The sequence below is a fragment of the Mizuhopecten yessoensis genome, unplaced genomic scaffold (genome assembly GCF_002113885.1).
Source record: "Mizuhopecten yessoensis strain PY_sf001 unplaced genomic scaffold, ASM211388v2 scaffold11145, whole genome shotgun sequence".
NCBI lineage: Eukaryota > Metazoa > Mollusca > Bivalvia > Pectinida > Pectinidae > Mizuhopecten > Mizuhopecten yessoensis.
In genome coordinates this window covers 3,836,660-3,854,410 of record NW_018408902.1, presented here as the reverse complement: position 1 = coordinate 3,854,410, position 17,751 = coordinate 3,836,660, and the positions used below count along the sequence as shown (strand labels likewise).

Here is a 17,751-nt window from a genome sequence, read left to right as displayed (position 1 = left end):
TTAGTCCCTAGCATACAGTCATTACTTTGTAACCAAACAGTCAGTATCTTTAGTAACCATACAGTCATTACTTTGGTAACCATACAGTCATTATCTTTGTAACCATACAGTCATTATCTTTGTAACCATACAGTCATTACTTTGTGGTTATTACTTTGGTAACCATACAGCCATTATCTTTGTAACCATACAGTCATTACTTTCGTAACCATACAGTCATTATCTTTGTAACCATACAGTCATTACCTTGTTTCCACACAACCATTATCTTGGTAACCATGCAGTCATTACCTTGTTTCCGCACAACCATTACCTTGGTAACCATGCAGTCATTACCCTGGTAACTATACTGTCGTCACCTTACAGACATTACCTTTGTAACCATACAGCCATAACATTAGGTACAATACAGCCATTACCTTGGTAACCAAACAACCATTACCTTAGTAACCAAACAACCATTACCTTAGTTACCAAACAACCATTACCTTGGTAACTAAACAACCATTACCTTAGTAACAATACAGTCATTACCTTGGTAACCAAACAACCATTACCTTAGTAACAATACAGTCATTACCTTGGTAACCAAAAAAACATTACCTTAGTAATCAAACAACCATGACCTTGGTAACCAAACAACCATGACCTTAGTTACCACACAATCATTACCTTGGTAACTAAACAACATTTCCTTAGTAACCAAACAACCATTACCTTAGTAACAATACAGTCATTACCTTGGTAACCAAACAACCATTACCTTGGTAACGAAACAACCATGACCTTAGTAACCAAACAACCATTACCTTGGTAACGAAACAACCATGAACTTGGTAACCACACAGTCAATACCTTAGTAACCACACAGCCATTACCTTAGTAACCACAGTCATTACCTTAGTAACCAAACAATCATTAGGTAGCAGTATACAGTAGAAATGGCCCGACTCTGATAAACAAGGCACATGTCGAGGAAATGTAAACACAGCGGATTTACCCTACACAACACATGTATACATGTATATATATTTGTAAACTGCATTACATTTACAATACATATAAAGTACTGAGAAGTGTATAAACCTCTGTTTTCTATGTATGTCACTTGTGTGAAAACCATGGTTACCACATCAAAAATTACCAAAAAATGCCAAAAATTGCTGTTTTTAACCCAAAATTTGACCCCCGCAACTAGTAATTTTTTTCCTAAGCTCTGTCTGAAATTAAAGATTACCTACCTGGTTGCAGAATTATCTGGGTCCCAGTAAAGTTGCAAAACTTGATTTTTTGCAATTTTGCGTCGTGTGCTGTTGTCAAAATTGTACCTCCTGTAAAGCTAGCTTTTCATGTGTATGCACCCTTTCGGATTATGGCCAAAATTTTATTCTCGAACCAAAAACATCTTCTTTCTTTTTTACAAATGTGAAGCTCATATAGCCCACTTCATCATGCTTATACCAATTTTAGTACAGTTTTATTTTTATATTTTTTTTACATATCATTATACAGGCGTTAGCCATTTAACAAAAAATATCACCCATGGCCACAACCCTCTACTGTATACTGCTACCTTACCTTAGTAACAATACAGTCATTACCTTGGTAAACAAACAACCATTACCTTAGTAACCACACAGTCATTACCTTGGTAACCAAACAACCATTACCTTAGTAACCAAACAACCATTACCTTAGTAACCAAACAACCATAACCTTGGTAACCAAACAACCATTACCTTAGTAACAATACAGTCAATACCTTAGTAACCACACAGTCAATACCTTAGTAACCACACAGTCAATACCTTAGTAACCACACAGCCTTTACCTTGGTAACCACACAGTCATTACCTTAGTAACCACACAGTCATTACCTTAGTAACCACACAGCCATTACCTTATTAACAATACAGCCATTACTTTGGTAACCACACAGTCATTACCTTAGTAACCACACAGCCATTACCTTGGTAACCACACAATCATTACCTTAGTAACCACACAGTCATTACCTTAGTAACCACACAGCCATTACCTTATTAACAATACAGCCATTACTTTGGTAACCACACAGTCATTACCTTAGTAACCACACAGCCAGTATCTTGGTAACCAACTAATCATTACCTTAGTAACCACACAGTCATTTCCTTAGTAACCACACAGCCATTACCTTAGTAACAATACAGCCATTACTTTGGTAACTACACAGTCATTACCTTAGTAACCACACAGTCATTATCTTAGTAACCACACAGTCATTACCTTAGTAACCACACAGCCATTACCTTAGTAACCACACAGCCATTACCTTAGTAACAATACAGCCATTACCTTAGTAACAATACAGCCATTACCTTAGTAACCACACAGTCATTATCTTAGTAACCACACAGTCATTACCTTAGTAATCACACAGCCATTACCTTGGTAACCACACAGTCATTACCTTAGTAACCACACAGTCATTACCTTAGTAACAATGCAGCCATTACTTTGGTAACCATGTAACCACAATCAATAACTTAGTAAACATACAACCTTTATTTTGCAATACACAACAATGACCTTGGTAACTAAACAACCACTACTTTTGTTTCCTGGTGTAAATCTAAGGTCTAACTGTTTAAAGAGTTCGTTTATAACTGTAAAGTTTAAACCCATACACATCCTCATCATCATTAACAATTTTTATGTCTGCAACACTAGAGCAGTTTGATGACTCGTATCAAGCAAGAATCCCATCCATAACTTTGGTGTCATCCTTAGTTAAAAAATCTTGGAGCAGAAAATCTATATCAGATAATTGTAAACCATGTAGTAACTGCTGCCCGAATTAGGCCTGTAACTCTATAGCTATGCTGTTACAAAGACAGCTTAAGTAAAATCGTTACAACAGATGCCAATGTTGCATTGTGTAGGAAAAACAAGATCAAATCTATTACAGGTCCATTAACTTTCAACAAAAAATACAGTGTTAATTCTTGGTGGAAGGACAATTAATTGTGTCTGGTTTATAGCTTGTTTGCCAGAGTACACACCCTGGGAGACTAGTCCATATACCAGAACAGTTCTAGAGGAAAAGTTGATTACAAAATTAAAGAAATATGGCAAATTTACCCCTTGTAGGCCCTGCACCTCACCCCACTGCCTCCTGTCCCTCTATTTATACAGTTTTGAAACATAATACCACTTTTATAAGTTAATTACCTTGTTCCTTTCAGGGAACATTGAATGCTGTCTATTTAATTCATTCACCCCCGAAATTTCATAATGAACTATTCCAACCTTTGAATTGGAAGAGTTCAAATGTGTCTTCAGGGATGAATGAGTTAATGCCTTACATAAATCTTGGTGTGTATTTTTCATTATTACCTCATCATCAGGAACCTTCAGAAGCTTATAGGTCATGACTGACTCTGTAGAAAGTTAGATGCATTATTTTATACCGAAACTTCATTTCAGCTGCATGTTTAAAGACCATCGAAGATAAACAACAGAGTTACTTTAATAGCAGTGTCCGAAACTTGCGTTTGTCATGGAAATCTAACATCAATTTCCAAGAAATTGAATTGCTGAGGCACAAAAACCAATAAAAGCTTATTCCAGTAGGAGATTCTTAAAAGTCACTTACCATAATAATATGATACAACAGAGCCTCTAATCACACCCTTGTTAATAGGAAATAACCCATCAATCATATTACATTGTGATATTCAATGCAGCACCGCAGAGTCCATTAAAATCCACCATTACACACCGAGGTATGTTATCACAATGGATAACCAAGGAACGTTTCCTCTAACCAAACTATTGTAAGGAGGTATCGGTCAAATGAATGTACAAATTACTTTGAAATTGTACCTAGAGACAAAACGTCTACTATGAAATAAGAAATCTGACAAACAGAGAATTTAATTTAAATGTTCAATAATGAACCAGCAATCTGGAAGTTTCCATATTACATGTACCTAATGGTAGGTACCAACTGAAGCAAACATCAACAAGCTCCAGGTTATCATAAAAATGCTTGACACAGTTTTGTTATTAGAACATGACTATCTGAATAGAAAACATAAAACAACTTTTCATGATCAAATGTGCCAGAAATGTGCAGTTTTCTATCAATGTATAAAGCAGCATTACATTAGTTTAGATTTAATTGTTGATGAAGCTGTATGTGTCCGTCATTTGATGTGAATCAGACTTTTTAAGTACTTCCTTCTTCAGTGTACTTCCTCCATCATTGATTCTCAACATGCGGGCTGGATGTTTAAAAGTTATAGCCATCAGCTATCTTTGTCTCATCCAACAAACAGACATTTTGATAAAAAGATGCATTTGTACTCATAATATTTAATGTCGTTTTGATTTGATAATGAATTTATCGTCATGAGTATGTGTAACAAAATAACACTATGATGTCTGTATCTCATTCATTACATTCAATCAAGTTCTCCAAATGATCATTAGATCTGACTCACTACAATGTTTTGATACTATCCACCATCCAATTATTTTGATTCAGAGCATTGCTGAGTATGACCCAGACAAGTATCTCTTACTTCTCAGCATGAAGCTTGGAGAAACAAACCAATAAAAAGTGGTTACAAGTCTGAACACATTAAACAGCCAAAATCCTAGACAATTTAAACAAGCTGATTAGTGACATCGCCACAAAGCACCAAAATGTTGTGTCATTTACCAGCCAAGTATTAAGTGAGTATGTTTGTTTAATTTACAAACATTTTCTAGGCTGATAGGTACACCAGAATTACTTCCTTGCAGGTTTTCGATATATAGGGTTTGAATAAAAAATCAAAACAATGCAAATAAGTAGATAGTGTCCACTTGATCCTCTTTGTCCTTTATGAAGGCCAACAGGCATCACCACACAAAATTCTACACAAATTAAACTATAATGATTTTTATTCATCAAATTTCATTAGAGAACAAACTGTGGCTTTGACAAGTATTCAACGTTTCTTAAAAAAAAGAAACTAACATAAAAAAGATTTGACACCAATTGGAAATATTCATATGACCTTTGACCTCTCTTCAAGATATTACCTTTGGTTAATGGTCATGAAAGTAGATCACAACACACCACCAAGTGTCTGAAGTAGAACAAAACTTTAAGTGTTTAAAAAATATTACTTGACACACCATCTAGTGTTTTAAGAATTCCAACAAAGCATATATACCTGGCACGTATCTCTGGTGACCTAAATATTGAACCGATTGACATAAGGGCCCAGGCCAACATTAATGTGATTTGACCTTTGACCCCTTTCTTGCGACCTTGACCTTTGGGGATAAAGTCACATGAGTTGCACATGATGTACCTTCCAATCATGATAAATCTATTTGTTAAGCTTCATCAGTCTAATGAAGCAGTCAGATCTAAACTTCAAAAAGCTTGAAAACAAAAATAATCTGAGCAACACATCAAAAATCCTTTCATCTGATGTAACTAGCACTAACTGACTCTAATATTTTTTTCTGCTGGACTGACAAGAGCAGTCATACAAAATGATGACATCCAGCAGACTGTACCAGAGTCCATGATCCGGAGTCTAAATGACTTGTATCTCTGAGGTCGTTTAGTGCAACATAGGACATGGGTGATAGAACAGTTTATCTAATTAGCAATGAATTAAAATTACATCCCTAATTTATCACCTCACCGATTGTTACAGCCCGCGGTCTGATGATCACAGCTGTGATCAGTAATTACTTCCCATCCTCCAAGCTAACTCATCGATTTCTGTTCACATTAAATTTAAGATTTTTAAACCTAATCTACAGAGCGTTGTTGATTATCAAATACAGTTGACAGGACAGTGTTGGTTTTATCTTAAAATATGATCTACAGGGCATTGTTGGTTTTATAATTTAAAAAATATATAGATTGAGTCAATAAGCATTGTCAGATTTGAAAATAAGAAAATAAATTAGATTCCGGAATTTTCCAGCCAAAAGATTCAACAGTGAGTACTGTCTACCAAAATTTTCGTGGGACATTAAATTTTCGTGTATTTCATGGATAACAAAAATCTACGAAATTAAATACCCACGAAGACATAAATTTGGTACGATATAGATAGGGGAAAATCAGAAATCAGGGAAATATAATGTCCTCGAAACAGGATACTATATGAAAACCATGAAATTTTAACCCTACAAAAATAAATGATTCTATAGTATTCTGGTCTGGGTGAAGTATACACTTTGACTTTAAGATTAAACACTCAAACTGTCTCTTCCCTTCTTAAGTACAGGAATGTATCTTCCAGTAATACAATTCCCCAATCCTCAAGGTGACATTAAAGTATGCCTGAATTACCTCCCCTTTAATGTAACAGGAAGCAGTGCTCTACCAATTTCCCCTGAGAGAATCCCAATCACGTGACAGCGACTAACAATGGATGGGGAACGGCTTGACACAACAAATCTCAATGGACAATCGATGTTCAATTCTGAGAAAAAACAAAGTGCTGTTACAAATGAGATTCTGAGGTGTTCTATTACGAGAGAAAGCCGACACCAGACCCAGGCATTACATCTGACAGTGGTGACTAACTAGTCACAAATATCTGATGACTGATATTTAAAATGAAAAAAAAAGTAATAAAATTACAGCAAAAACAATCAAAATGAGGCTATATTTATCAAAGGTCCATATTACCAGTGGAGGAAGGACCTCTGTCAGAGTGAGGCAGGATTATCAATTCATATGCATATTTCTTGGCTGTAATCTGTCAATTTGAATTGCTATGTCAGAAGCAGCCTTATAATATTCCCATAGAGCTCTGAGAGGTCCCTTTATGTAGGGTTACAACCTCCCATTGTAGGAGTCTGGCTTATAAATGGCAGGTCTTGTAAAAGCTAGTCGACAACCTGTTCCTGGACTGATTACTCAGTGATTACACTAATTCCGTAGTATACAGGTAGCCATGTCTAAGGAATGGTCACTTTAGACAGGTTGTCAGTGTAGGATAGAGATTTCTGTTATATTTGAATTACTTTGTGTTAGATCTGAAATTTCTGTAGAAGTTCAGTCACCAGTGTCAGACTGGAGTTATTTCTGTAGAAGTTCAGTCACCAGTGTCAGACTGGAGTTATTTCTGTAGAAGTTCAGTCACCAGTGTCAGACTGGAGTTATTTCTGTAGAAGTTCAGTCACCAGTGTCAGACTGGAGTTATTTCTGTAGAAGTTCAGTCACCAGTGTCAGACTGGAGTTATTTCTGTAGAAGTTCAGTCACCAGTGTCAGACTGGAGTTATTTCTGTAGAAGTTCAGTCACCAGTGTCAGACTGGAGTTATTTCTGTAGAACTTACGCTACAAGTAAAGGTGTCCGACCTGAGAAATTTCTGTAACAGTTCAGTGTAGGGCCTGAGAAATTTCTGTAACAGTTCAGTGTAGGGCCTAAGAAATTTCTGATATAGTAAAGTTCTATTGTCAGTTCTGAGAAATTTCAGACATAGGTAAGCTACTAATGTCAGATCTGAGAGATTTGTGTTATTGTTGAGTTACTATAGTGTATGATCAGATAGATTAATGTTATAGTAAAGCACTTTCTTTATAATTGCAGTAAACATGAAGTACTCTATGCGAGAATTGGCCGGAATGCTGGACAAAGATCTGGACACGAAGCTGGTCATCCCATACTGTCACCAGATTTCTGCTACAGACTTCTGTCAGCATGCCTGGATACGGGACATCCTCAGACCATGGGTTGAGATGTACCACAGAGGTAACTTAGCCACATACACTCATTGAACTGATCATCTATCACATACATAGCAACCATTCATAGCAACCATTTCTACTACCACCCACACCAACCACCCACACCAACTACTATTACATTAATGCATGGATACCTGTATAACACATACATACAAACCATTCATAGCAACCACCCACACCAACCACTACTACATTTCTTAACGCATGGATACCTGTATTAAGTAAATTATCTAACTCATGCACCCCTACAGTTTTAAACTGGACTTGCCACTTCTTTGCCATGGTAAGGTTCGAATGTGACTTTAGGGGTGAATGGGTGAAGCATATTATCTCCAAGATAAAGATAAATAATCCAATAAAATTATGGTTTTAGTATCATTATTTAATGAAGAATTTGTAGCAAAAGTTAAATATTCAGCATATCTTGACTGGTAGATGTGAAATAAAAGCTTCCCGATGCTGGGTAACAAAGAGTTGCTTCCCTGGAATCAATCCATCTTCAGTTCAAGCTTTTAAAATGAAACACAAGAAAGACAACTCTAATAAACTTAACCAGCAACATTCATGGTAATGTGTTCCTGAGTTATTTCCCTTTACCCATGTTACAGTGAATATTTTTCATACAAAGAGTTGTCATGTGTTAAAAGATTTCCTTTGAGATAATTCTTTGTTATAAGCCATTACTTATATGTTGTATCCCACATTCAAACAAAGAGTGGTAATTGGATAATGGAAATACGCTATTGTACCATCCAACAGTTAATCAGTAATTGAAAACATCTCATAATACCTATAACATAAACCATATAGTTATGTAATGGTTAACTTATTGATTTTTCAAGTTACATACACAAATCAAAACAGCTGGACAGTTGAAACATTCTGAGTTGTGTATCCATTATATAGATATTGTCACATGACAATATTTCACCTTTAAATTAACAGTTCTTCAACAAGCCTTTATCATCATTTCATTTTGTAAGATATTGCATCAGAAGTAAGATATCAGGTTTTTGTGTGGCCTCCAACCTAATCAATTACTTGGTAACTGTGGAGATAGAATATCAAATAGCTTAAAGCAATTCACATTGAGACCTCGGGAAATTATTGTTATTGGAATAAGAAATGTTTGATGAAAAATGCTTCATTTTCAGCCAATTCTTTTATTACGTGACTGAAACGGGTTCTGAAATGAAATCCTGAAATAAAATATTTCTAAAAATCTGGTGTTTGTGGCTTTTCATTCTAACTGTATATTAATCATACAATATCGTTGAGGAATTAAAGTAAATGCTTTATCCTACATCATCCTACATAATATCTCAACAATCCTTATATCATTCTACAAAACCAAGCACCATTCAATCAAAACTGATCAACACAGACTTAAATTATCTCTTAACTAGAATATTGTTATCTGGTTTCCATCATGACATAGATATATCTTCATATTAAGTTGAATTTTTTAAATTAACATAGAGAATCTGTGAATCCATATGGAGATCAATTAATTTTCATTTATTCTTGAATCACATACAGAGATTCAAACCAGTTTCCGAGAAATCCTAATCACTGCACTGCCAGCAGGATACACTGCCATCTTCTCACAGCCAGGGCTGTGAGATATACAGCTTTCTTCTCCAGAAACAAATTCTAATTTACCATACTGGTAAATCCAGCTCTCAGAATGTGCCAGAAACTTCGCAGCATGACATATAAACAAATGAAGGGAAAAATCTGGATCAATTATAATAAGCGAATAGGAGCGAATAGGAATACCAAGGGTGTTTTAATTGGCTGTGTAATTAAAGTAATTAGGCAAGCTTTTACATGAAGGTCACAGAATTATGTCCCCTGATAACCATTGGTTTGTTTGTGTTTCTTGTGACAGAAATGTTAGCTTTTACATCTCCTTACTCCACATGTGGTAAATGTCTGTTGATCAGCTCATTAAATTAGTGTGACCGTAATCTGGTACTTGTAGTAACAAAAGGAACCCATTGAATACATACTTGCCAACTCTCCCCCTATTTAGGAGGGACACTCTCGATTTTGGACCCTAAAATTGTGCATTTTGAACCAGTGAATTTGCTAGACTGTTCCTATTTTGAAGATCTGATGATTTCATCTTTAAGAACAGCTCAAATGATGGCATTTAAAAGAGTTATTTTTCCCTTAGGTGTACATACACACATAGCATTCATGCTTTTAATTCTGAGCATGCGTATTCTCCCCATGGAAATTTCAAAAAGTTGACAATTATGTGGACATTGTAGTGAATTTCGATCCCGACTGTTTACATCAATCTGCTGTATAAAGGGTCTACCATTGGACAATAGAATGGTTTTAAAAGAAAAGTTGGCATAATGGAAGTTTGCTCCAAAACACCATCTTTGTCCAACATTGTATATAATTTCTAACCATTACCTAACCTTTACCTAACCTTTACCCTAAGGATCCCTGTCCTACTGCATTGCCGTTTTTCCTATACACAGTAACCTCCCCTTAACTACCGTTTTGATATAACTGTTGACCAGGTAGTTCCATCTGTAGCAGCGATATTATAACAATCTAAAGTCTTGGATTTGAATCCCAGTCTAGCCCCTTTGATATTTTTTACACTCTTGTTGATTATATTTAGATATTTTATCTCTGTTATTTTTCTTCAAAAGTCCCTCAAGGTATATTTTTTTTCATTACGAAAAATAATTTATCAAAGTTATATAGTCACGCTGGATAACACAATCCTGAAAACTTATTTACAGTTTTGTTAAGTGGTATGAGATCCTTAACAACAGTTCACACGTAACCAGTGTGGAACATCTACTACATGTTGACTCAATCTAAAGACATGACATCCAAGTTCTACAAAGAGCTATCCTTGGAGGACCAGATCTAGCTGAAGGGGTTTGTTCTGTCTCTCTAATGAGTCCCGAAGGATTCACTGACAAGACTCTTTCTCCGTTGACATAACAGGTCTACATGGATCCGTGCTGGTCCCCTGGGACTGCCTAGTAAAATAGGGCCTTACAGTTGGTGTAAAAGCGTTGCCAGCTATTTTGTTACTAATAACCAGATAAGGTAACGGCAAGGATCGTCACTAGATAGAGTGTATGCGAACAGTGGAAACTCAGCAACGCCAGTCAAGCTATAAATAAACAACGAGGTCTGCTCCCCCGAGGATCTGAGCTGTGGTTAAACAGTCTCTCACCCTCTCAAACTTCTGTGAAGAAAGCCCAGCCGATAGTGCTAATAGGCCAGAACCAGTAGTGATAGGAAACTTTGGATATTACAGCAAGTATCTAAATATGGATGAAGTCAGAACTATTGGGAATTCACAACCTTGTTATAAGGTAGCAACTGTGGCAGAGATATCTCCCAATGTCAGATATTTCTACGAATGTATTTACCTCAAAAATTTAACTCAAAACTGTATGCAAACTATGGGGGTAAGTCTAGCCCTTCATCCCTGTGATCCAGCCCCTCATCCCGGCGATCCCAGCCCCTCATCCCTGTAATCACAGCCCCTAATCCCTGTGATTCCAGTCACTCATCCCTGTGATCCCAGCACCTCATCCCTTTTATTCTAGCCCTTCTAACCTGTGATCATACCATTTATCCCTGTAATCCCAACCACTCATCCCTGTGATCCCAACCCCTAATTCCTTTGATCCCAGCCCCTTATTCCTGTGATCCCAGCCCCTCATCTCTGTAATCCCAGCCCCTTATCACAGTGATCCCAGCTCCTCATCCCTTTTACACTAGCCCCTAATTCCTGTGATCCCAGCCCCTAATTCCTGTGATCTCAGCCCCTAATCCCTGTGCTCCCTGTCCCTCATCTCTGAGATCCCAGTCCCTAATTCCTGTGATCCCTGCCCCGCATCCCTGTAATCCCTGCCCCACATCCCTGTAATCCCTGCCCCGCATCCCTGTAATCCCCGCCCCGTATCTCTGTAATCCCTGCCCCGCATCCCTGTAATCCCTGCCCCACATCCCTGTAATCCCTGCCCCACATCCCTGTAATCCCTGCCCCACATCCCTGTAATCCCTGCCCAACATCCCTGTAATCCCTGCCCCGCATCCCTATAATCCCAGCCCCACATCCCTATAATCCCTGCCCCGCATCCCTGTAATCCCTGCCCAAAATCCCTATAATCCCTGCCCCGCATCACTGTAATCCCTGCCCCGCATCCTTATAATCCCTGCAGAATCTGCTGACCTTTAATTCCAATAAAAGTAAGCCTTTTTATCTTCACATTGTCTTTTAAATATTAACATCTAAACAAGAAATAAATGCCATTCATCTACTGTGATGACTCAGACTCTGAAATTTCAAAATAGTACTAATACATACATAAAGTAAAATAATATCACCATTGGGATTGGGAGACATTTCATTTCAGGATAATGTTGGGTTTGGCTTTCATCAGGTAACAAATCTTTACTGTATCTGTGAGATTGGCATAAAGTTCACCTACTCAAGGGAAATAGACAGAGCTTAAAATGCATCATCATACAGTGTGTGTTTTAATTAAACAGAGTACACACAACATTTTCTAACCTGCCTTAACAGCCCCCTTTTCATACCAACTACCTGTCTATAACAATCACCTGTTTATATTGTTTCCTGTCTATAACTACCACCTGTCTATACCAACTACCTGTCTATAGCTACCACCTGTCTATACCAACCACCTGTTTATACCAACCACCTGTCTATAGCTACCACTTGTCTATACCAACCATCTGTTTATACCAACCACCTTTCTATAACTACCACCTGTCTATACCAACCACCTGTCCATAACTACCACTTTCTATTCTAACCACCTGTTTAGACTAACCATCTGTCTATACCAGCCACATGCCTATAACTACCATTTGTCTCTACCAACCACCTCTTCATACAAACCATCTATGATTGACTACTTGCCATCCATAACTACAGTCAAACCTGCCTGAACAACCACCTGTCTTTACCAACCACTTGTCTAAAACTACCATCTGTCTATAGCTGACATCCATCCATTACTACAGTCAAACCTGCCTTAGAGATCACCTGTCTTATAACTACATTCAAACCTGCCTTAGAGATCACCTGTCTTATAACTACAGTCAAACCTGCTTTAGCGATCACCTGTCTTATAACTATAGTCAAACCTGTCTTAGCGATCACCTGTCTATAACTACAGTCGAACCTGTCTTAGAGATCACCTGTCTTATAACTATAGTCAAACCTGTCTTAGCGATCACCTGTCTTATAACTATAGTCAAACCTGTCTTAGAGATCACCTGTCTATAACTACAGTCGAACCTGCCTTAGATACCACCTGTCTTATAACTACAGTCAAACCTGCCTTAGATACCACCTGTCTATAACTAGTCGAATCTGCCTTAGAGATCACCTGTCTATAACTAGTCGAATCTGCCTTAGATACCACCTGTCTTATAACTACAGTCAAACCAGCCTTAGATACCACCTGTCTATAACTACAGTCAAACCTGCCTTAGAGATCACCTGTCTATAACCACAGTCAAACCTGCCTTGACTATCACCTGTCTAATAAAACCTCTCAGACTCTTTGAACCAAATTTGGTCAAAATCTATTGAGCTAAAGGAAAAGTGGAGGACAGGCAGATGCATGGACGGAGAGATGCTGGATGCCAGACCAAAGCCTTAGCACAATAATTGGCTCTCCAGGCCAGGTGAAATAGCAACTCTCACAGTTTCCTTAACAGCATTAAACAGTAGCTATCATAGATCTGTTAGGACATTAACCCAGCCATCCTTTCCTTCACTTAATAATACCATGACTATTAGAACACTTAAGATACAATGTGTCTAAACAGTACCCTACTCTGAGTTTAATTGATTTTAAAATTTCTAAGAATCATTTGAGAGTGACATAGAGTTTGCATCCTTTCCCCACTTAAACTATTTAATTGACAATCAAAGCAATTAATTTCTCCTTTACTATACTTTACTATAAATTAGTTTAAAGAAATACGTCAACTCATCAAAATAACTCAATGTTGTTCACAAATTTAAGAACACAGTCACACACCGCAAAATTACTTTTCTAAAGAAATACGTCAACTCATCAAAATACCTCAATGTTGTTCACAAATTTATGAACAGTCGCACAACACAAAATTACTTTTCTATTCGTTTGAACATACGTACACCCACATACACTAGTCTTTATTGCCTCAGTCCACCTCGAAACCGACTCTGTATACTATTTTAGTGGTTAATTTTTGATTGGCCATTACCAGGAGAAACTGATATAGGTTGAGTTCTTATTTGTCAGAATAAATAACTGTTTCCTATCTACCTCTAATTTCCCTAATCAGGTTTAGAAGTCTCAGATGTACCGTGCTAGTACCACAGTTGCATGGCTGCCGATCATTAATCAATGGGAATAGCTCCCCTTAACACAAACATAGAAGTGACACTACCCAGTTAGGTCCCCTGTGTGTAAAACTGTATGATTTCTCTACGCTGGAGCAGTAATCTAAACATCTCCCTGTTCCCCGAGTAGCATAGTGTAAGCTCTCATGTCAAATGTTCATAGGAAAAATGGCAGTAAATTGATACTTTCTCCTTTACTCTGAAATATCAGCCAAACTGATAATGGTATATGTGTGCCTCTATTAGGACAATTGTGGCTTAATTTGGTATATTATATCTATCATGAACATCATGCCACTAAAATCTTACAGGAATTGTTATGGTCCTTGCCTAAATAAACATCTCATACTTAATATTCTTTCAGACGAGTAAGATTATGCAGGTCACAATTCCTTCATACATGGGAGATAACTATGATTACTGAAGAGTACAAGGAAGATAACTTTGATTACTGAATTAGAGTTCCAGTATCAGTCACAAACAATATATATCCTTAAGGAGAATAATGCATGTCACAACTCCTTCATACAAGGGAGATTACTATGAATACTGGAGAGTTCCAGTATAAGTCACAAACAAAATATATTTCTAAGGAGGATAATACAGGTCAGAAATCCATTATACAGGGGAGATAACCATGATTACTGAAGAGTTCCAGTATTAGTCACAATCAAATCTATCCTTTTATGATCCCATGAATGTCCATTAACCACATTAAATTCATGCTCTGAGACAATTGTCACAGAACATATTAGGTAATCAAACCTGGACAGATGTCTCGAAGGACGCAAGATGGCTAAACTGGGACAGGCGTCACAGAACACGTTTGACGATTTAATCTTACTATAGGACATTTTCTCAAGAGGACATAAAATGACTCAGAAGACAAAAGATGATTTTATCTTTCTTTGGACATTTGTCACAGGATTTGAGATAGATAAATCTGATACTAGGACACTTGTTAAGGATGACATTTGATTAATCATGCTGCCATGGACAATTAAATTATGTTTAATTCCATTGCTTTGGAAAATGTTGAAACATAATTTTTGATGATAGATTTGTTTTTTCATGATCTATAAATACTTATTTGTTGAAAATATCTAGATGCCTTATTGGTTGGCAATATGTGGATACATATTGGTTGGTGATATGTGGACATTTATTTGTTGGCAATATATGGATACATATTGGTTGGTGATATGTGGACATTTATTTGTTTGCGATATGTGGATACATATTGGTTGGTGATATGTGGACATTTATTTGTTGGCAATATGTGGATACATACTGGTTGGTGATATGTGGACATTTAGTTGTTGGCAATATGTGGATACATATTGGTTGGTGATACGTGGACATTTATTTGTTGGCAATATGTGGATACATATTGGTTGGTGATATGTGGACATTTATTTGTTGGTAATATGTGGATACTTATTTGTGTCTTGGAATAAAAATGCTGTCAGTCAATATTTTAGGAAGCAATCCAGGAAAACTATACTTTTGTCTTGAATATTTGAACCCTATTCTTTCCACCTTATGTGTGACATACATGTCTAGAGAAATAGTTTACACTTCTCATTCACTGCTTTGAGATTAATTCAAACCTGAAGCCGAGAACAACAATCAATAAACACATTATCCTGCATGTCTGGAAACACTTTTGTGTATAAATGTATAATAAAAAGGGCCAGGTGAAAGTTTGAACACATAGGTCGGTACTATTAAGTCATTGGTTGATAAAGCTGAGTAAGTCAGGGCTGCCGTGAGTGTGAATTATACTGTAGAGGGTTAGGCATCACATCCATCTCTCTCTTCAGATTCAGACTTCACTACATTATACAGCTATTTCTTTTTTAAAATCAATTCATTGTTACAAGAGAAACACAACCTGCAAAAAAACACTTTAGCACTGAAGTATAGTTTCACTTAGCAATAGGCTAAAGTTTAACTTTGTATCAAATTAAAAGTTAACTCCGGACTGAACTAAAATTTTACATTTACTGTTTTAAAATACAATTTTCTTATTTTGCAATAATCTTGTTTTAAAACAATTTTTATAACAATAAATCTATCTTATTTACAAACTTTTATGACAATGCATTTATCTTGTTTTACAATAAATTTATCTTATTTGACAATATCTTTACAATGTCTTTTGTTTTACAGTTTATATGTTAATTGTTTTTGGTGTATATTTTTATCCATTAACAACACATTAACCTTGTCTTAACTCCCTGTAAGACGATGTCAATCATATTTACAAATCAAAGTCTTCCCTCACATATATTCAAGCACATATCATATCAAACCTCAGACTGAATATTGTCATATTTACAACATCAGTCTTGAATATTCTAAAACTGTTCCAATATTTAATGTATATAATAATTTCAATACATAACATTTTTTGAAAAATTCACTTGTCTCTATCAGCAGAATTCAGGAACTACCTGTTCCTTGTCAATCTTATTCAGCATTAAAGTGGCATTAAACTACAGCTATTCCAAGCCTTTCAAACACTAAAAATCTTAAAGCCTTCAAGTTTTAAACTCTTTTTAAAAAATAATTTAGCGACTCAGAGTGCGACAGGGTGATGTAATATTGACAGACAGAGTGGTTTTAATTACTGTCTCTCTATTTATTTCAATCGAATTAAAACAGTCTTGATTTCAGTATTGTGGAGATTAATTCTGACAAATATAATTAATTGATTTGAGAACGTCGATGAATAGGTTGTCTTTGTTAGGTGTAAACAGCCCAGTTAACATTGATTACTGGTACTAACAATAGTTTATCATTGTTCAATGTATACAAGATAACATAGAGTAATTACAGGGTAACATTGGGTAATTACAAGGTAACATTGGGTAATTACAAGGTAACATTGGGTAATTACAAGGTAACATTGGGTAATTACAGGGTAACATTGGGTAATTACAGAGTAATATTGAGTAATTACAGGGTAACATTGGGTAATTACAGGGTAACATTGAGTGTTTACAGGATAAAATTGAGTAATTACAGAGTAAAATTGAGTACTAGCTGGCATATTTATTAGATTGTAAAATAGATTTAAGGGCAATTTACATGTGCAGTGCAATTTTTTTTTTCTCCTCCGTTTCTATTTAGAAAAGTATTCATGCATTGTTCCCAATATTTTGAAGTTTTATTATTTTATCATATACACAATATAATTCCTGTCTTGATCATAAACATAACACATAGTTCATTGAAGGAGACAGATTTTAAGATGTTTTAATAGCAGATGTCTCCACATTTACATATATAAATACACTGCCACCAAATAACTTTTCAGATCACCTGCGACTACTCTTATTTTAGGACAACCTGCCTTAGACTTAATAACTTTCAAGACAACTAGACTTAGACTAATTAACTTCTACGACACCTGCCTTAGACTAATTAACTTCTACGACACCTGCCTTAGACTATTTCACTTCTACGACACCTGCCTTAGACTATTTCACTTCTACGACATCTGACTTAAACTATTTCACTTCTACAACACCTGACTTAGACTATTTCACTTCTAGGACACCTGACATGGACTAACTAAC

General features: G+C 36.2%; 2 protein-coding genes across 2 annotated transcripts in view; one reads left to right on the top strand and one right to left on the bottom strand.

Moving 5' to 3' along the window:
* The window catches only part of LOC110466810 (lisH domain and HEAT repeat-containing protein KIAA1468 homolog), a gene marked incomplete at its 3' end in the record, with an annotated part of 169,618 nt that overhangs the window by 47,444 nt on the left and 104,423 nt on the right, over nucleotides 1-17,751 (bottom strand). The gene's annotated exons all lie outside the window — the stretch shown is intronic.
* The window catches only part of LOC110466781, a 68,626-nt gene continuing 58,306 nt past the window's right edge, over nucleotides 7,432-17,751 (top strand). The window contains exons 1-2 of the mRNA XM_021523535.1: nucleotides 7,432-7,490; nucleotides 7,598-7,759. Coding sequence (XP_021379210.1) covers nucleotides 7,603-7,759 — 157 coding nt within the window. The 5' untranslated portion in view covers nucleotides 7,432-7,490; nucleotides 7,598-7,602. The remainder of the gene's footprint in view (nucleotides 7,491-7,597; nucleotides 7,760-17,751) is intronic.